Source organism: Drosophila grimshawi, unplaced genomic scaffold, assembly GCF_018153295.1.
Source record: "Drosophila grimshawi isolate 15287-2541.00 unplaced genomic scaffold, ASM1815329v1 contig_44, whole genome shotgun sequence".
Taxonomy (NCBI): domain Eukaryota; kingdom Metazoa; phylum Arthropoda; class Insecta; order Diptera; family Drosophilidae; genus Drosophila; species Drosophila grimshawi.
In genome coordinates this window covers 13,909,907-13,929,621 of record NW_025063240.1, presented here as the reverse complement: position 1 = coordinate 13,929,621, position 19,715 = coordinate 13,909,907, and the positions used below count along the sequence as shown (strand labels likewise).

General features: G+C 44.1%; 3 protein-coding genes across 4 annotated transcripts; 2 read left to right on the top strand and 1 right to left on the bottom strand.

Annotated features, from left to right (window-relative positions):
* Window positions 1-17: 17 nt before the first annotated feature.
* Window positions 18-3,093, top strand: LOC6558581 (fas-binding factor 1). Its single transcript, XM_001984276.2, has 2 exons — window positions 18-1,438; window positions 1,532-3,093. Exons 1-2 carry the CDS (start codon window positions 90-92, stop codon window positions 2,979-2,981), a joined length of 2,799 nt encoding a protein of 932 aa, XP_001984312.1. The 5' UTR covers window positions 18-89; the 3' UTR covers window positions 2,982-3,093.
* Window positions 3,094-3,347: 254 nt separating this feature from the next.
* Window positions 3,348-19,463, top strand: LOC6558387 (phosphatidylinositol 4-phosphate 3-kinase C2 domain-containing subunit beta). Of its 2 annotated transcripts, none has more exons than XM_001984277.3 (16): window positions 3,348-3,521; window positions 4,762-5,828; window positions 5,902-5,951; window positions 8,278-9,006; window positions 9,068-9,156; window positions 9,220-9,862; window positions 9,923-10,493; window positions 10,558-11,197; window positions 11,262-11,507; window positions 11,569-12,005; window positions 12,060-12,452; window positions 12,520-12,720; window positions 17,593-17,789; window positions 17,844-17,935; window positions 17,998-18,147; window positions 18,216-19,463. In XM_001984277.3, exons 2-16 carry the CDS (start codon window positions 4,795-4,797, stop codon window positions 18,393-18,395), a joined length of 5,652 nt encoding a protein of 1,883 aa, XP_001984313.1. In that variant the 5' UTR covers window positions 3,348-3,521; window positions 4,762-4,794; the 3' UTR covers window positions 18,396-19,463. The 2 variants fall into 2 exon arrangements, with proteins under 2 accessions (XP_001984313.1, XP_032598873.1); XM_032742982.2 differs by lacking the exon at window positions 3,348-3,521 and adding an exon at window positions 4,575-4,593.
* LOC6558512 lies at window positions 12,947-16,808 on the bottom strand. Its single transcript, XM_001984278.3, has 4 exons — window positions 16,542-16,808; window positions 16,295-16,482; window positions 15,260-15,347; window positions 12,947-14,945 (listed from the first exon to the last, which is right to left on the bottom strand). Exons 1-4 carry the CDS (start codon window positions 16,567-16,569, stop codon window positions 13,108-13,110), a joined length of 2,142 nt encoding a protein of 713 aa, XP_001984314.1. The 5' UTR covers window positions 16,570-16,808; the 3' UTR covers window positions 12,947-13,107.
* Window positions 19,464-19,715: the final 252 nt, after the last annotated feature.

The window sequence follows — 19,715 nt, the reverse complement described above, 5'->3', positions numbered from 1 at the left end:
CAAAGTTCGTTACTAAGCAACGATGGCTTTCAGCACAATTGTTTGTGAGTTTTCTTCACTTTAAAAATCGAAAGCTTTTTGAGTTCGAAATGAATTTCAGCGACGATCCACTTGCTGATCTCCTGAGTGATAATAGTTTGGACAATGACAGTTTCTTTGACGCTCCAGCCGGTGGCAGTGCAAAAAAATTGCCCAAGTCAAACAAGGCCAAGGGAAAACTCGAGGATCTTTTTGGCATCAAGGAGGAAACAGAACCGGAGGCACAAAATACTACAGCTATTAAGCAAGCTAATGCCAAATCGACGGTAACTAGCACACCGCGCATCGTCAAACAGAAGCCATCGCTCTCCATGGATGATGCCGAGGACGATGACCTGGGATTCGATCCCAAGCGCCCCAAGAGCGGCGGTGGAGCAAGAAAGAATCTCTTCGACGATCTACTCGGCGCCGCAGAGCCCAAGCGTAACATTTTCGATGAAATACTAAATAGTAGCGATGCTGCCACAAGCAAACGTCCAGCAACTGCGAAGCCCTCGATGTCCCGCCAGTCGACGGACACAACGACAGACAATTCACAGGCACGGCCCAAAACTGCAGCAGGAGCGGGCCGACGGAGTTCTGCCTCTGCCCAATCGGCCAATCTGAACACTGATCCATTGGGTCTGTTTGGCAGGGACAAGGAGACAAATGTTACAGTTTCGGGTATGTCCACGCCGGTGTCCAAGAAGCGTGGCACCGCTGACTGGCTGGGCCTGGTAAGCGTCGAGATGGCCGCAACGCATGCAACAGCCGACGAGGAGCTGGAACATGTACAAACAGTGACCAAGGAGCCAGCACCAGCACAGGATGTACTGCACAAGTCCGACTCCGTCGATGTGGATATGGAACCACCACTGCCTGTGGTAGTTGCGCCTGCTGCTGCTGATGCCACAACGCAAAAGATTCTAATGCTGAACAGCTTGAACTTGGAGAGCAGTCACAACTACAATGCTCTGCAGCAGCAAGAGACTCAGCTAGCAATTGCTGCCCAGATGAAGAGTCAGGAGCGCGCTTTGGTGGAAATGCAGCACAAACAGGAGACGCAGGATCGCAAGTTTCAAGCGCTGCTGCAGCAGCAGCTTCAGCGCCAGCAGCAAATGGAGGAGCACATCAAGGCGCAACAGGAACGCATCAATGTGCAACTTCAGCTGATGATGACACAACCCATTATGGTGAATGCAACGGCACGCATGGAAACAGCGAATGCAACTGCTGCGCAGGTGGAGAAGCTGCCACCTGTCGCAAATGTTACACCGAGGGACGAAAGCAAGGATCAGTTGCTGCTGCTGGAAACGGATGCCAAGCGCAACGCACTTGAGAAGCAGCGATTGGAGGAGCTGGTGGCTAACATGAAAGTAAACTACGAACAGGAGATTGAAATGATCGAGACCTCCTACAAGTGAGTTGGGATTACGTCAGGAGCTATCTGCTATCTCATGTAGAGATCTGGTTACAGGGTATTTACTAATGATTTTAATTTTCTTTGCTACAGAAAACAACTAAAGGTATTGGAGCAGCATTTGGCTGCTGTGGAGAATCGCCTGAAGCTGGAGAACACCGAACTGAGAGATTACTACATGGGGAAACTGGAGAAACTGAAGAGCGACTATGAGCTGCAGATTTCCAGCTTGAAGCAGGACCACGAGGATGATATGCGCCAGTTGCGCGGCTCCCATGAAGCGGATATGGAGCGCATAAGGCAAGCCAATATGCTGGAGCAGTCGGCGCTGCGGGATCATGGCAGCTACTTGGAAACGCTGCGAACGGCGTCCAGTGATCTGCAAGAGCTGCGCGAGGGCATCACAACGACCAAGGAGCGCGAACAGCAATTGGAGGCACGGGAGCGTCGGCTGGCCGATGCGGAGCGTCGCTTGAAGATCAACGAGGAGGGCGCCGACGAGGAAAAGCGTCGCCTCATGGAGCTGGTGAGCACACTAGAGCTGCAGATGAATCGCCTCTCCAAGGACACGGCCGAGGAAAACTGGCAGCTGCGTCAGCGCATGGCCAGCATTGAGTCCGAGAAGAAGGCATTCGAGCTGGAGAAGCAGTTCCATCGCGAGCAAATGGAACGCGACGAGAAGCGAATCGAGGAACTGAAAACGTTTCAGTTAGCAGAGATTGAGCGTATGCAGCTGGATGTGCAGCAGGAACGCACACGGCTCGTAGTTGAGCAACAGAAACTGGAGATGCAGCACAAGCTGCACGAGCAGGGCGATTTGGACAAGGAGCGATTGGAGCTGGAAGCACAGCTGCAGGTGGCTCGAGATGCCATCAAGCGGGCAGATGAGCAGCGGGATCGATGTCACAAGCAGCAGCGGGAGCTGGAGCAGCGCAAGCGCCTGCTGCTGGATAAAGAGAATACGCTCAATGTCAAGGAGGATGAGGTGGTGCAGGCATCCACTGCCTATCGTCTAGCTATCAAGCGTGCACATCTGGCCGAGCACAAGGCCCAGGAGTCCGAGCAACTACTCAATGCCAAGCTGCAGCTGATGAGCACTCGCGCGCACGAGTTGAGCGAGAAGGAGGCACAGCTGTCGCAGGAGCGCATGCTGCTTACCCAAGATCGGCTCGCCCTGCAGAAGATGAAGCAGCAGATTGGCCAAAGCAAGTGCGCCCTCTGCAAAATGGGCGTCGAGAATGTGGAATTTTCACAACGCATCGCTGCTAGCCACAGCAAAGGTAGCCAACCGCAACCCAAGTCTCAGTTAGAGGACATGAGCGTCAGTCAACCGGCAGCAATGCTAGCAGGCGATATTGTGGATCGTATGTTGGACGAGAATATCGAGGCCTCATATCGTAGAATGTATAATTTGCCGGGCAATGGCGCTTTGGACTATTGGACAACTGTTGGCCTCGATGATGATTCCAAAAAACTGGCCATGGACAATGGCAATACTTTGGAGATTGAAGATTTAGTCTTCGCTAATCTTAATATCAACTGAATTTTAAATTTAAAGCTATTAATCGATGAATATCGTACACGTTTTATAACCTATCGAACAAAAATAAATCGATATATGACTTGATAGTGTGTACCTAAACTTTAAATATAAGTTATTACTCTGCTTGTTGCATTCCGTTTGGTGCATCTTTTCGTGGCGTTTGTTATTGTGTTATTGTATGTGTGTCAAAGCGAACGTTGCAATTTAGAAACATTCAATTAAGCATATTTGTCATATTGCTTACACCATACTTGTAAATATAATGTCGTATTAAACAGTATTTCGCGTGTTTCGCCTACGTGTTTGTGTTTGTGTTTCAGTTTCGGTTTTTTTTTGTTGGGTGCAAGTCTCAATTTCGGTGTGTTTGTGTTAGTGTAATATCTGTTTTATGTATGTGTGCGTGTGTGTGTTTATAAGTGGAGGAAGCTCCAAAGCCGCGGAATTATCCAGAAATCAAATGAAAAACCATATAAATATACATAGCATTCACAACTTTGGCAACTAAATTCGACGGCAGCATTGAGCAAGTGCAAGAAAAATGTAAGTTGGCGAAAAGCGAGACTTAATACACATACAGATATGTGTGATGATATGCGTATGTGTGTGTTTGTGAAAATTTGTATTTAGCTATTTACAACGTATGTATGTACATTAATGTATATATATGCTGAAATATTTTCACGACGCCTATTGTCATTATCATTATATAAAAGTTCTCAAAGCACTTTTATCATTCGCATTTTTGCTGTTCCACTCTACACTGTGATATACACATACATATGTATGTATGTATGCGTATGACTACACATGTATGTATGTGTGAGTGTACATTTACAAATTTGTATACCCACCTTTATTTAAGTGTATGTATGTATGTAAGTATATATGAATACGTATGCAAATTTGAACTTGTCAAACTGCTGCTGCTCATCACAGCATTTGTTCATCATTTATTATTCTCAAGAGTATTTGGATTTTTTATTGATTGTCTAACCTTTGCCACCTCGCCTGCTGCTTTCGCTTTGCCTGCGGCGTGTGTTTTCTTATCTATTGTAACCTCTTCTTTTTTCTTTTGATATTTTCATTTCGTTTTCTACGTACCGGTTTCACATCTGTATTTAATTCGCGTGTGTGTGTGTGTGTGTGTGTGTTTGAAAGCATTCATGCTGAACAGCTGTTCTCTTCAGGCAATAATCGTGTGCGAAAGCGTCGCAATCATTTGTTTATATTCGCAGCACACGCAATATAACAACAACGACATTAAATGCAGCAATGCCTCCTTATCACCAAACTGATTAATTTAAATGAAAACCTAAATACGCATAAACTAATGGCATATGTTCAATTCTAATTTCTTAGGAATATTTTATTATGGGGCTTATAAAAATCCAAAAACCAAAAGCATTTTCCGTAACTCTTTTCGATTTTCAAAATCCATAACGTTCGATTGATTATGTTTGCATATTAAGCTAATTTCTACCATATGGTTCCTTTAGTTAGACTGCAGGTGAACTATGTCTGGCCTTGAGTTAGATATCCAAATAAATTGTATATATTTTTGCTTTGTCTGTCAAATATTCTGGCGATTACTTTTCACCATTACGCACCAAGGGTACGAATCCAATTTACAGAGCGTAATCGCTTTTATCGTTTCTTTCGTTATCGCTACACCGAATGATAAGCGGAAAAAAGAACAATAAATCACACGACATTGTTCGGCTTGACTCGAACACAGAAAACATACTTTAAATTAACAAATTTTGTGTGTGTCACTTTGCAGTTGGTCGTCGTCGAAGACTCCGCGTGGTGGATAATGTCGAATCAGGCGCAAATGGACTACGACAGGCAATTTCAGGAGGATTTGGCCAAGGCGACAGCGCTCAGTTTGGAGCAGCAGGCCCTCGATGACTATCGCCGGAATAAAAAATATGGCACGGGCAATGCCGATTACTACGTCCAACAACAACAACAACAACACCTCCACCAACAACAACAACTAAGACGTCGTCACTCTGAGGCGAATCAGGCGGCCGCCTCGTTGGACCGCGTAGATCGCTCACGTACTCCACCGGCAAGGCAGACGACGGGCAAAGGTGACAGCGATTTGATTTGTTTTGCCAGTCCCACAAGCAAGCAGCCGACGGCAGAGAGCGGCGGCAGTCCGTTCGATCAGCTGATTGAGGATCTGCAGCGTCTGCAGGCAAACAATCCACAATCAGCTCTGGTGCCGGTGGGTCCTGTTGCAGCAGCATCTCCAGTGCCTGTGCACTATGCAGCAGCAGCAGCAACAACAGCAGCACCACCACCAACTTATGGCAGTGCTGTGCCTCCAGGTGGTGTTGGCATGCAACTGGTGCCATATCAGGCGACTGCGCAGCAGCAACTGCAGCAGCGTCCGCTGAACCAAGAGGAGCTGCAGCGCCTATACAGCATGCCCAATCAGTTGGCTGTACAGCCCGTTGCCCCAGCGAGCTTTGTGTACTATCCAACGTTCACTGTGCCCGTTGTGCCTGGCTCTGCTGCCTATATGCCGCCCCAATACCCATCGCATGGCTATGGCTTTGGTGTGCCTGGATATGCGCCAAACAACGGCGCCAGCACCCATGTGGACCTTTCTCGTTCACAAAGCACCTCTGCAGCTTCAACATACAGCCAAAGCAGCAGCACCAATGCCAATAACAGCAGCCATCCAGTTGTACATTCGGGACCGGTGCCACAAGCTGCTAGTTCTATTGGATTTAATGTGCGCCGTCCAAATCCACCCGTCGGCAGCTGTCCCTCCGTTGGACCCCAGCTGCCCGTTCAGCGAACCGGCAACGATTTGATCGATTTGAATCAGGATGATTAGTATGCATCACATTCTGTCCGCTATTCGATTTTGGATTGAATAGAACTAATGGTAACTCTTTTCCGTTTGCAGTTCGCGTGTGAGTGTCTTGGAGGCATTTGATCCACTCAATGAGAACTCTGGTAAGCAAGTATTAATTGTTTCTCCTTCTATATCCATTAATTGTGAGGTATATTTATAAAGCATCTGCCTGCTGTTAGAAAATGTTTATCACCAAAATTCCATGGATAGTATCGTTGAATTTTTAATTCAAATGCAAGTCATGCTTAGGTAACAAAATTTATAAGAAAAAAAATTGTTAAATAGAATTCCCAACATCGTTGGTCAAGCTTGCTATTAAGACTTATTACACTAATCATCCTGAAATGTGGACAAAGCGAGAAGAATTGCGGGATTGCGCAAAATTATTTCAATGATCGTTTGAGTTATACATATTATTTGATTAATAGAATTGCAAAATATATTTGTGTAATTTGTTTATTATTTAGCTTGAGTTTGTTTTGTATTATAGACATTTATCTGTCTTTGTCCGTTCACATACATTCATCTTATCTGGTTCTTGCTATCGGTCATCACATCCATTTTATGTAGGATAGACTTTGGCGAGATTATATAGTTAGTTTATTGTTCATTTGTATAAGTTGTTCGTAACATTTTTGTCTTTGACGCTGCTGTTGTTGCTGTTTGTTTGTTGTTGTTGTCATTCGACACCAAAGTTACAAAAAAAAAACTTAAAACTGAATGCTTTCTGTTTCTCTATCTTGCAGTGTCGCAAAAGTAATACATTTTAGTGTAAACTTCTACTACTATCCATACTAAGTACTACTACTACCAAACTGCAACAACTTAACAATGTACTACCACAACACCCACCCAGAACAACAACAACAACAAGTACCAAAAAATAAAAATGAAAATAAAAGAAAAGAAAACAAAGTCAGGCGACACTTACACAACACGTCACCCGTCACATCTAATGGCAAAATGGGCACAGGGTTTTTGGTGTGTGGATATATCCAAATGCAAAAATATACATGCCATGCATATGTCAATAGAAGCCACTTGCACACATCACACACAAACAAACACACATCCACACAAACACACATACATAAATTAATATTAAAAAAAAAAATATATATATATGTATATTAACGTTGTAAAGTCTAAAAATCGTGCCTTTCACGAATGCACCAGAGCCAAACATTAGATTATAGAGAGCAAAAGAGAGTAAATGTGAGTGTTTTATGCCAATGACAGAGATCAACTGATGGCCAAAGATCACAAAGTAAATCTAGCAGAATCGCAACATGAAAGACAAAATTAGTTTTTCAAAATTTCAAAACGAATTTGACAGCATTGTCTGGTTTCATTTAGATGTTTAAAATCAAATTAAATTTGACTTATTTTCGAGTATTATGATAAAACAAATTGTGATTTGCAGCCACATTTATATTTATATACATATATATATGAATATATATTTATCTATATATATATATATATATATACACACATATACGCATACATATTTAATATTTTAATATACATATATACATACATATGTTAAATACAATCTTGTATACCCGATGAGACCAATAATAAATTATTTGTGAAAATAAAAATCCCAATTTCTTGTTGTTTTATTAAACAATTCGTGCTCAATGTTTGCATATTTATCGTCGATGTGGAATACTAAAGTCACCTTATACAATGCTTCTTTTATCAGATCGTTTCAATTTTCTTTTATGTAGATTTACATAGAATCATTAACATATGTATGTATATATTTATAGGATCATAGTTGCTTTCTATATGATTTATGCTCCTTTTGTCGTATCAGATATCTCTTTAAATCAGACAGATCAATCGCAGGACTTTTCTGCTCTCACAAAAAATACAATTTATTTCAGAAACATTTTCTCTATTAAGATTAAGATAATCTCTGAAATTGCAAGTATAAATGACTGTCGGATATAATTTGTAAATAGAAGCGTCCTCTCGGCAGTGTAAATACTATATATGATGTGGAGGGAAAGGTCACAACGACAACGAACGCGATCTGTCAGCTGTATGTATATATATATTTTAATATGCATAGCGGATATATATGTCGCGTAGGCGTCCACTGACAGCTAACTGAGCCAATTGGTGTTAGAGGAGGAAAAGGGAGGCGACAATAGACAGAACAGTTTGGTTAGCATAGATTTGTGAAATGTTCTCTGTGTGATAAATATATGCTCGCTCTCCGTCCAATTCGCGTGGCTGCTTCGCAATGCGGGTTTTTGTTTGGGGTGGGGGAGAGGAGGGCGGCGACGACTTTATTTTTGGCCACACGCTCGGATCGACTCGATCCGTTCGAACGTGCGGCATTTGCATAATAGTCATCGTGCGATCGATTGTGTTTTGGTTTAACTCGCTGATTGACAATGCACTCGTTACTTACAGGTAACGATGGCGCTTCCGATAGCACCTCCTACTATGCGGAATATGATCCGTTTGATTTTCTGTATGGCGGCGACAATGGCACACAGTACTCGGATCCCATGTACGAGGCGGTCAACAGGTGGGACAATAATATGGCTAATAGTGGAAGCGTTAGCGTCGGTTCCATTGGCTGGCGACAAGATTACTTCGCTCAGCCATCTCATCGTTCGCACTCTGCATCGCCCACATCAGCACCAACAGCAGCAGTTGTGGCAGCATCTGGAGGTGCCTCCACATCTGGTTCTGTATCGCCACCACCCCCATTGCCGCCACGCAATCAGCAGCTTTATGAGACGGGCACAGCTAGTGTGACCACATCCAAACCGCAACAGTTGGCGCCATTCACGGACAGCTACACGAATAGCATACCGGCTAATGTGGTACTCGATCGCCGGAAAACATGCACACGCCTCTACGAACTAATTAGTGATCAGCCCACGGATGATGCCGAGCTCTTGGAATTCTATCATATGGTGCGTCAGGTGCGCGCCTGCTATCCAAATGACGATACGGAGACGAATGTGGGTCATGTGATAGCTGCCGAGTTTAACTATCACTATTTGATGAACACCAGTATCAAGATCATTGTGCATCCTGCTATAAATACGCTGCAGCCACACGCTGCCTCCAATTCGCAGACTGGGGAGCTGGTTAAAGGCTACGGCAGCCCAGTCACCTTCACTTGCGACAGTAAGTGGCATTATCCTATACTCGATAAATTGAATAAATCAAATAATTTACTTACTTGCAGTTGATTCTGTGGTGGCTCAGGTGGTGGCACAGGCGCTGGCCTCGCTCGAAGGACAGGTTAAGGGCACAGTGACGGATTATGTGGTCAAGGTATATCTAAAGAAATTAGCTTCGGGTCAATTTATAATGTTAAGTACCATCTCTATTAAACAGCCCATTGGCCTGCTGGAGTGGCTGGCACCCACATCGAAGCTGAGTCAGTTGGAGTGCGTGCACAACAGCTTGCAGCTGGAGAAGGATGTGCATTTGGGCTTGTGCATACGCAGCGCAGCCAATATGCAGGCAATTGCGCGGACGGCGCAGGATGATGAACTAGACACTGATATGCAGCCGGAGAATGTGTTGCCCAATGAGGTGGTACCCACTGTGACCTACGACAACATGATGATACTCATTGAGACTCTCGAAATGGAAATCGATAAGCTCGAATCGGCGGTGGATGGTGCGCCAGCGGGTCGCAGCGTCGTCAGTTGCTCTGGCGTTGTGCAAGCCGTCAAGGCGATTTGTGCGCTGCTCGGCTCCATCGATACGCTGGAGATAGTGGGATGCATTGCCGAGCTAAAGAGCGTTTGTGAAGAGGCTCAGACGAAGTACGCACCTTTGGGCGGCGCCAACAATCCAGAAATTGTCAGCGAATATGGGGAGTATGCGCAAGTGACACTGCGACCGCGTTCCATGCTGGAGCAAATCAAATTGAAATGCAATCGGTTGCGTGATGCGGTCCAGGAGCTAATCGAACTCTATGCCAATGTATTTCGCGTTGCCTTCTCGGTGAAGACGCCAGATTTCGCCACAAGTAAGCTGATTTGTTAATGAAATTATGAGCATATTATCTAATTATACAACTCTTTCCCAGCACCGATACCCATTTCGTGCGTATCTAAGCCGATTGTGGTGAGCATCAATTGCCTGCACAGGCCACTGCTCAACTGGAAATTTGAGGATTACTCGCTCTGTGTGCAACTCGTTTATGGCACGCGCCTGTTGTCCAAGCCCAATGTGCTAAGCTGCTCCAGTGATACGAGCGGCGGCCTCTTTCCCCGTTTGAACTTCAGTGCTTGGCTAACCTTCGATCAACACCCAATCTGCACGCTACCGCGTGAGGCGCGTCTCACATTTGTGCTATACGGCAAGCAGGCGGCCAGCGAGAACGAGACGAGTGCGGAACCGAATGGCGAGCGGAGGCATGTGACTACCGAGCTGGGCTGGTGCTCCATACAGCTGTTTGACTTTAAGCGCACCATGATATGTGGCCCGTATTTGCTGTCCGTGTGGCCGCAGACCACAGATAAAATGCTGGGACCAGCTCCGGCGCGCGGTTGTCATCCTCATCCCGACTTTTGTCCGGTGCTGAGCATTGAAGTACCGCCATATGGCGGTCGCATTGAGTTTCCCGAGCATCAGGAGACGCCCAAGCCTGCACCGCAGTAAGTTCTCTGCCACCAATTATTTCGATTGATTTATTTACTCAAATTAAACACAAATCTATAGCTACGATTTTGCTTCACTGGACGCCAATCTGCAAGAGGAGCTCCTGGATACGGCCGAGCTGGGCTATTCTGGCGCCACGGAGCGCCGTGAAGTGTTCTGGGAGAAACGTCTCTATCTGCAGCAGTATCCCAATGCGCTGCCCAAGGTATTGCATGCAGCCCACAGTTGGGACTATGCCAATCTGATTGATCTGCACTCGTTGCTGCACTCCTGGGCACCGTTGTCGCCGCTTCAGGCACTGGAGCTCTTGCTGCCACGGTACCCAGATGCTAAGGTGCGCGAAAAAGCAGTGGAATGGATATCGTCCATGCCTAACGATCAGTTGGTGGACTTTTTGCCGCAGCTGGTGCAATCTTTGAAGCACGACACGTATGAGGCATCCGCTCTGTCAAGATTTCTGCTGTCGAAGTGCTTGGAGTCACCGCGCTTTGCTCATCACATGTACTGGCTGCTGGTGCACAGTCTGCCCGATGATCCGCTCAATTCGATTGGCGCCTCGCTGGTAGATCAGGATTACGATGAATCACAAATAACACAGGCACGTTACTATCGCCGCAACAAGATGATGCTGCGCGCTCTAATGGCTGTGTGTGGCGAGAAACTCTTCAAGCGATTCATGTACCAGCGTCGCATGTGCCAGGTAAGTAAATGAATGCTAAAAGTACTTAAACTATATATCTCAATGTTTCCCAACTGTATCGTAGAATCTGGCCAAGATAGCCGAGTCTGTGAAGGAAGCCAAAGAGTCAATGCGACAAAAGAGTCTAGCTGCGGGCATGGATATGGTGCATATGGATTTGCAGGTGGAGCCTACTTGTCTGCCGCTGGGCCCAGAGCTGGAGGTGTCCGGTGTCAATGTGCGTAACTGCAGCTACTTCAACTCCAACACTCTGCCACTGAAGATAACCTTCGTGGGACCCGACGCCGAGCCGCTGCCGGCAATATTCAAGGTAAGCCAAGCTACTCTTTTTACAACGTGTGTCTGAAGTTTAATAATAATCACTTTTGCAGTGTGGTGATGACTTGCAACAGGACATGTTGACAATTCAACTGATACGCATCATGAACAAAATGTGGCTGGCCGAGCGCTTGGACCTCAAGATGGTAACCTTTAATTGTGTGCCCACTGGTTACAAGAGCGGCATGATTGAGCTTGTCTCCGAGGCCGAAACGTTGCGCAAAATCCAAGTGGAATGCGGTCTGACCGGCTCATTCAAGGATCGACCCATCGCTGAGTGGCTGGGCAAACAGAATCCGAGTCCGCTGGAATATCAGAAAGCTGTGCGCAATTTTACACTCTCTTGCGCTGGCTATAGTGTGGCTACCTATGTGTTGGGCATCTGTGATCGACACAACGACAACATTATGCTTAAGACCTCTGGACACTTGTTTCACATCGATTTTGGCAAATTTCTAGGCGATGCACAAATGTTTGGCAATATCAAAAGGTGAGAGCTAGCAACTACTCACAAGCAACGCTTAACATGTCGATTTCCTTGCAGAGATCGCACACCGTTTGTGCTAACCTCGGACATGGCATATGTGATTAATGGCGGTGATAAGCCATCCACTGATTTTCACTACTTTGTTGACCTCTGCTGTCGTGCCTTCAACATTGTACGCAAAAATGCAGACCTGCTGCTACACACGCTGGCGCACATGGCCACCGCCGGCATGCCGGGTGTGAACTCGAATGCCGTCACCTATGTGCGTCGTGCTCTGCTGCCAGCACAATCGAATCCCGAGGCGGCGGCCACATTCGCCAAAATGATACAGTTGTCGCTGAAGAGTTGGTTCACCCAATTCAATTTCTTCCTGCACAATTTGGCCCAGATGCGATTCAACAATGATGAAGGTACCAGCGAACTTCTATCCTTTGTACCTCGCAAATACACGTAAGTAGTGGAACAGAGCGAAAATCATCCCTAAATGGTATTTATGAAAACGTTTACTCGATCACAGCATGGCGCAGGATGGACGGCTGAAAATCGTTAAAGTGGTGCGCTTCCAGAAGCACTACAGCATGGAAAAGTATTATATGTACATTCTGCAAGTGACGCGACATGGACAGCGGGATCCAACGCATCTGTTTCGCTCGTACCGCGAGTTCACCGAGTTCCATCAGAAGTTGTGCATACACTTTCCTCTGGTCAAGCTGAACAGGTAAGTAATCGGGATCAATCCGAAGCTTAATGATTTTTAGCATAATTTGAACTTTGGAGTAACTTCCTTTCAATCCATCTTCCGTGTGTTGATTAATATTTTGTAATGTTTAGGGTCTGTATCGGACTTTTCATATATACAATATATATCTAGTCCTTTCATAAATTTTTTTCAATTCCAGTTTTGAAAACTGTTTTCTATTTTTGCATTCACTAAATTCGTTTTGTTATATTTACGATCACTTTATTTAAACATAGTCAACATTATATGGCAACTTCTACTTTATAGATATATGTATATGTATTTATGTATATCGACTTATTTACATGAAAAATACTGTCTTTGCTAAGGAAATGAAGAGCAGCATTTTGGTATATTGTTATTGTCCTAAGCCTCGGTGATTCTGTCGCTCTGTGGAGAGCGTTCCATTCGCGCAACTGGTCGCAGTGCCTCTGTCATGGAGCGATGTTCACGTATGGCGCGTCCAAATGTTTCGTCATCGCTGTCTTCCAGTGAGACCCGATTGCCAAAGAGCATGGGCACATCATGCTCAGCATTTGATGATGGCTCATCAGGTAGCAATGGAATCAAGCGTTGTGTGGTTCTCGCCGGCAACTGCGACTCAGATGTATACTCAACTTCAGACTCACTAGAGCTGGGCACCTCGGCGGATTGATAGTATTGCAAGTTATCCACATCGAAACGCACCTTCAAAGTGCGTCCCGTGCGCTTGGCTGGCTGTGGTGCTGGCGGAGGTGCTTCCTCCACTTCTTCCATATCACTCGAACTAGAGCTGGGCAACTCTTCAGGCGCGTAGCAGGTCAGTGGTGCAGCATCGCCGCGGACACTGAGAGTCGTTGGCTTGGACACTCGTGGCGCTGGCTGTGGTGGCCGCCGCGCTGGAATCGGAGAGGCGACAATCTCCAGCTCCTCACAGAGCTCGTCGAAATTGTGCACCTCCCCGTCAGTATGTGGTGTGCAGTTGCCAATGGGTGCTTCTCCATTCACTTGCAGTTCCGCGAATAGATCTTCTATGCTGCTAACGTATTTGGCATCGTTGCCTTTCCTTTGGCTCACAGCATCAGCGTAGTTGGGCAGATTAGTGTTTTGGTGCGACTTCTCCAGCTGCATGAGTGCATCATAGTCGGGCAGGATAGGTTGAATGGCTGGTTCCATTTCATATGGAGGTGGTTGAGCATAATCGGCAACTGGTTGTCGTTCCACATCATCGGCTGATGGCTCCATTAGCTCCAGTTGCTGGAAGAGCGTCTCTGGCTGCACCACATTTTCCCGCTCCAAACTTGTAGCGATCTCTTGCTGTGGTAACTCCAGTTGTTCAGGATGCTCTAGCCAATTGATGTCCGGCACGTTTGACACATTTTCTAGATTCTCAAAGTTCTCCCAGTCATCGTCAATGCTCTTACCGAAGCCGGGCGGACTGCTGGGCTCTGTTAAATCTACCTGCAGTCCAGCAAAATCCGGCGGCATGTCCAAGATGTCCGCCTCGTTCATTTCGTAGGTGGAACGAATACGCTCGAATTCAGCATCGTCCACATGCTGAGGAATCTCCAGATTAGCAAACAAGTTGCGTTCTAAAGATGGCTCCGTTAACTCAACTGAATCTGGTGTGCCAGCGATAATTTCTACAACGAACGCTGAATCTGTATGCTCCAGCTGAAGAATTTGACTAGCGCAAGTAGCCGCTGCTTCTCCTTCCGCTTCAGCAGGTTCGTTATTCGGTTGAGTTATATGTGGTGAATGATGGACTTGAGCTGCGACAGAAATGGCAGTTCCCACGTTTTCATCATCCGGCGTTAGCAGCTCGGGCACATCATCGACCTGCTCATACTTCACATATCGTCCACGCTCGTTGCTGGTCAGCTGCGACACCCTTGGCGCTGGCGCCTCCTCTTCATCGGGCTTGGCACTGATTAGCTTATATTTCTCGGCAAAGTGATTGAAAGCGGGCATGTCCAGCTGTGAGGTGGTCTCCCCACTAGCAGCTGCTGCCTCCGTTTCAATCGGTGGTGCTGGTGGCTCGCGCGTGGGTGGCGCTGTATAGTAATCATAGCTTGCGCTATGCACTTCACGTCTTCTACGTCGCGCCTCCGGACGGAAAGGAGGAGTTTCCGACATTTCTGGTATGGCCATCTCCTTTTTGTATTCATACGGCGCCCGTGTGGCCAGGTGTAGATTTGGTACACTACCCGTAAGATAATTATTCGCTGCAAGTAGGTGAAGTTGAGTTGTCTTTTAGGAACAAGATAATTCGAATACTTTTAAGATTTACAAATGCCTTTTTAAATATATACAACAACATTTTCTGCGAATTGCGCCATGTGTTTCCTATTAACACGTGATATCGTCTTCAGTTTCTGATCATGTTTAACGATCGCTTGAAATCAAGCAATTTACTTCCAATTCCATTCACATTGAGTAATGCCGTTATAGTCAACACATACACACACATTCATACATACATATATGCATACATACACATGTGCATATATTAATTTGTAGAAGCGAATGTTCGCCTTACCTGTTGAATTCGTTGGGCTGGCACTTTCGAATTCCTCGGTATTCCGCTGGCGAAATACTCCCTGTACAGCGTTGTCGGAGCCGGTTACCTGCAAGAATTGCACTCTTTGATTATTCTTCTGATTTGCTAATGTCCGTTCTCTGCAGTCAAAAATGAAGCACTTTAACAGCTGTGGCCTTCTCAGCTGTTTGGGCAAAAGCACCCGCGCAACCAACAACAAAACTGCAATAACCACAACAACAATAACAAGTTTCGGATGCGTCACATTGTTAACGGTAAAAGCATTACACACAAAGGCACACTCAATTTAGAATGAGTAGAAGTAACTACGAATATCTTAGCTAGAGATGGGATTTTGTATTCACGACAAATCAGCTGATAAATAATATTTTGCATTTCAAGTGGATGTAAGCCATTTATTAAATATAGGCTGACTCAAGAATGAGCTTGCAAATTAAATGCTGAGTACTGATAAAATTATAGATATTGCGCAGCACCGATGCTGGTAAGTCCCCGAAACACTTAACACTTGTTAACATTTTGAAATAATTTACTCTTCTAGAAATGTGAGCAAAGAAGCTAGAATATTTAATTATCATTGTATGTGCAAAAAATTGTATTTGAGAATAATTTTATAGGTTAAGCAGCAGACAAAAAAAAAATGATAGATTCGATAACTGAAGAATCGAAAATAAAAGCAATTAAAGCAATTACTATAAGACAGAAACTCCGAGATTTGTGAGAAGGTACTTTTATCGATAAACACTCTGCGACTCGTCACGTTCTCATCTCCATTTCTATTGACAACACACTCGCACACACATTGACAAGAGCACGAATTCACCTGTTGTATTTGGTATGTTGGTGTGCCTCGTTTTGGCTTCACCTTATCAGACGTGAGTCGTTGTTGTCGTTGATATCAACGACGATATCACATAGTACTTATTAACCTTTATAAATGGCCTGCATTGAATTTTGCGTCGGGTTAATTGGCAAGTAATGGGAGTTGCGTGATTTGTCGTATCAAATACGCACCTGTGACTCGTAGGCTGCATAACGTGGCGACGCTAATTGCGACTGTTGCTGCTGCTGCTGTTGGCCTCCTGAGGGAGTAAAGGTGAGTCGACGCCTGAAACCCCAGATCTTGATGCCAAGGAGCGCAAAGACGAGACACAGCACAAGCATCAGAGAGGCAACCAGAGACCCACCGGCCGTCTGCTGACCTGTGCGGGGGAAGGGCAACATAAGCTGGGATGTGTCACCAAAGGTGGCAAGCACTTACCTTGGCCCACATACGTTAGTTGAGCCATGGCTGTTATTCACTTCTGGCCAACATTTCACAGTTGCACACACGATTTTTATGAATTTGCTGTGCAGAACTGTGTTTTTTTTTATTATTATTATTGTTGTTTTTAATGTTGTTGTTTAGTTGAGTTCAGTTCACCACGTCGGCGTTAATCGAACGGCACAGCGCTTGGCTCTTGGCTCTCGGATTCCAGCTCCACGTTCTCAGCGCTTGCCGAACCGCACTGCCGCACGCTCGTTAACTGATTGAGCGCTGACGTCGCCACTTGTTAACTGCCGTTCACTGCTTATCGCAACAATATCTTGGCGTTCTCTCTCGCTGCTCTCTCGCTCTCTATCTCTCTGGGTGGGTTTGATAGTGATTCGATGGTGCGTCGCTCTTCTTTCACCCACTGCTCTTTGATTCGGCCCGTGATTTGGCCATGAAGCAAAAGTGTCTGGCTCTGTTGCTGATTTATCAGCCATTAGCGGCTATCACTCGTTACCAAAAAAAAAAATTTTGGCAGTCGTTTCGCGGTCGCTGATAAGCAATCATCTGTATATTTGATGATTTAACTCAGTTTCTTACAAACCGAAACTCACCAATCAACAATTTGATATTCAAATGCATTTTATATCGTACACTTTCATTTCCTACGTCTTGATATAAACACTGTTATTCAATTAATATATGCTGATTTTTTTTTGACTGGGATGCTTGTCCTGTGTTGCTGAAGATCATTTTGGAACCGATGGTCCCGTTACGCATAACATAGTTATTTTAATTGATAACTTAAGTCTTGACACGTTCTAATAATTGATAGCTACAAAAAATGATATGATATCGACTAGAGTGATTAATCAGTATATATGGAACACAACGAGTTAATGTACAATGATTTTTAATTTAAAAATATTTTAATTATTCATCAGAAATTAAATCTTTTTTGGATATACACAAATGAGTTTGTTTTTATTTGAAAATCATTTATGTATTTTGTAGTTCTTCATCTGTAATTAATGAATTTCTGTTTAATATTTAATAACAGCCTTCCAGCTGGTGTTCATGTGGGACGATCCAATATCAAATCTGTTGCTGAAAAGCGTTTACCGTTGATACAGCGTTTCCTCAAATCACTATTCGATGCAGCCGAGGAAATAGCCCACTCGGATTTAGTATACACATTCTTTCATCCACTGTTGCGTGATCAACAAGAAGCCAAGTTGGAGATGCCGAAGATAAAAGGTAAGTCTTATAGCAGCAGTACCAATTTAAAACTAACAACTACTATTCTTGCAGAGGTCAAGCGTCAGCCACCTCGTGATAATTCCAATGAAATTGGTCAAATCCGCCTATCACTGCAATACCAACGTGGCGGGTTAACTGTGATGGTGAGCTAGTTAATTATAAGCAAATAGCTACAAATGTTGATCCTAATATGGCCTTGTTGCAGATACACCACGCCAAAGGATTGCCCATGCTACAGGGCGGCCAGGAGCCGAACACATATGTCAAGTGCTACTTGAAACCGGATCCTAGCAAGGAAACCAAACGCAAGACAAAGGTGGTGCGCAAAACATGTGTGCCCAGCTTCATGGAGACGGTAAGCATTAACCTATTGAACAACTCAATTTGCAAATCGGCAATCTACATTTGTTTCTTTATTGACAGTTGGAGTACCGCATGCCGCTGGATATTGTGCGACAGCGCAGGTTGCAGGTGACTATCTGGTCACATGATACGCTGCAGGAGAACGAGTTGCTCGGCGGTTTCGAGTTGGATCTCTCCAAACATGATTTGCGTCAGGAAATGTGCGACTGGTATCGCTTGGGTTCGGTGCCTAGGAATTGATTGTTGTCCTCTACCATCGATTAACCAACAATCTGGCTAAGCTGCATATACACACTCACACACACATACACATACACACCCATACTATGTTTGTGCCTGTCTGTTCAACGCAATAATACTTACATACTCAAAGTGATTGTACATTCCATATATATATATATATATATATATATATATATACTTATACACATATTTACTAGCATATACATATAGTTTAGCTGAAATGTATCTATCACTTGTATATAACCTACACACACACACATAGCTACTCTTACTGTGAATGCTGTTTAGCTATTGCACAAACTTTTGCAGATCAGCTGAAATTTTGTATATGTACATAAATCAACCAAATATAAGTGATACGTGCTGATCGGTAGTACATACATACTTATATGAAACGTAACTATTTATTCAGGTAAATCCTTGGGATACTGTAGTGTGCACATTTCTTATCCTAGTTATAGACGAAGCGGTTTAAAATGCAATACTATTTTTTTCCCCTGGGCCAAATTGTAGATCCTTAATGAAGCATGTCTTTTTTACAGTATTAATGCCCAATCAGTGGGTCGGACTCGCTTATATCATGTCAATAAATTTGGCCAACATAAAATGATTAAATTAGTTAACCCAATATCAGGCAAAGGCCAATTATCGGCAGGTCTCCGTATTTTGCAGACGATATTCAAACACAACTTTTAATTTCGGACTTTAGCTGTTTAGAGATTATAATTGAATTACTGTTCTGAGTGTTTGCAACACTGTTGTGTGGCTTATGACCTAAAAGAGTTGTCAATCAGTTTTAACTGACTAAAACTAAAATTCCAAATATCGCGTACTGCCAAAGCAGCTTGTGTGCGTCAAATATTCTAACGATTCTTAAATAGTTGCGATCCAAAGAATATTAAATACTATAATATATATGATGATGATCAAAGTGTATTCACTGGATCACTTCAAAAGCTGTTAAAAATAAAACTACAAGTTTTTATTTTTATATACAATGTGACATTTTGTCATACACCTCAAAAATAAATAAGAATAAATCAAAAATTCCTAAATGAAATTTAAAAGAGTACTTTTTATAATATATATTTTTCTAATCAAAACTGAGCAAAGATCTTTTAATATATTTAATACACTAATAGCAAACTAATTAAAATGCTTAAACATTAATCATTTGTTTGGTAGGAATGTTAAGGATTAGCTTACTTTATAGGATTTTCACAATAATCTGTAAAATAAACCAACAAATTGTATTTATGCTAACACAAATAAATGTAAATTATCAAGTGTCTTAACAATTCAAATATTTTTTGTGTC

Excerpts from the sequence above, each read along its gene's own strand:
- LOC6558581 (XM_001984276.2), top strand. The coding sequence starts at position 90 with ATGAATTTCAGCGACGATCCACTTGCTGATCTCCTGAGTGATAATAGT. Across the intron at positions 1,439-1,531 it reads ATGATCGAGACCTCCTACAA|AAAACAACTAAAGGTATTGG; the intron begins GTGAGTTGGGAT and ends TCTTTGCTACAG.
- LOC6558387 (XM_001984277.3), top strand. The coding sequence starts at position 4,795 with ATGTCGAATCAGGCGCAAATGGACTACGACAGGCAATTTCAGGAGGAT. Across the intron at positions 11,508-11,568 it reads CGCTGCCGGCAATATTCAAG|TGTGGTGATGACTTGCAACA; the intron begins GTAAGCCAAGCT and ends TCACTTTTGCAG. Across the intron at positions 17,790-17,843 it reads GGAGATGCCGAAGATAAAAG|AGGTCAAGCGTCAGCCACCT; the intron begins GTAAGTCTTATA and ends CTATTCTTGCAG.
- LOC6558512 (XM_001984278.3), bottom strand. The coding sequence starts at position 16,569 with ATGGCTCAACTAACGTATGTGGGCCAAG. Across the intron at positions 16,483-16,541 it reads ACTAACGTATGTGGGCCAAG|GTCAGCAGACGGCCGGTGGG; the intron begins GTAAGTGCTTGC and ends TCCCCCGCACAG. Across the intron at positions 14,946-15,259 it reads CAGCCCAACGAATTCAACAG|CGAATAATTATCTTACGGGT; the intron begins GTAAGGCGAACA and ends ACCTACTTGCAG.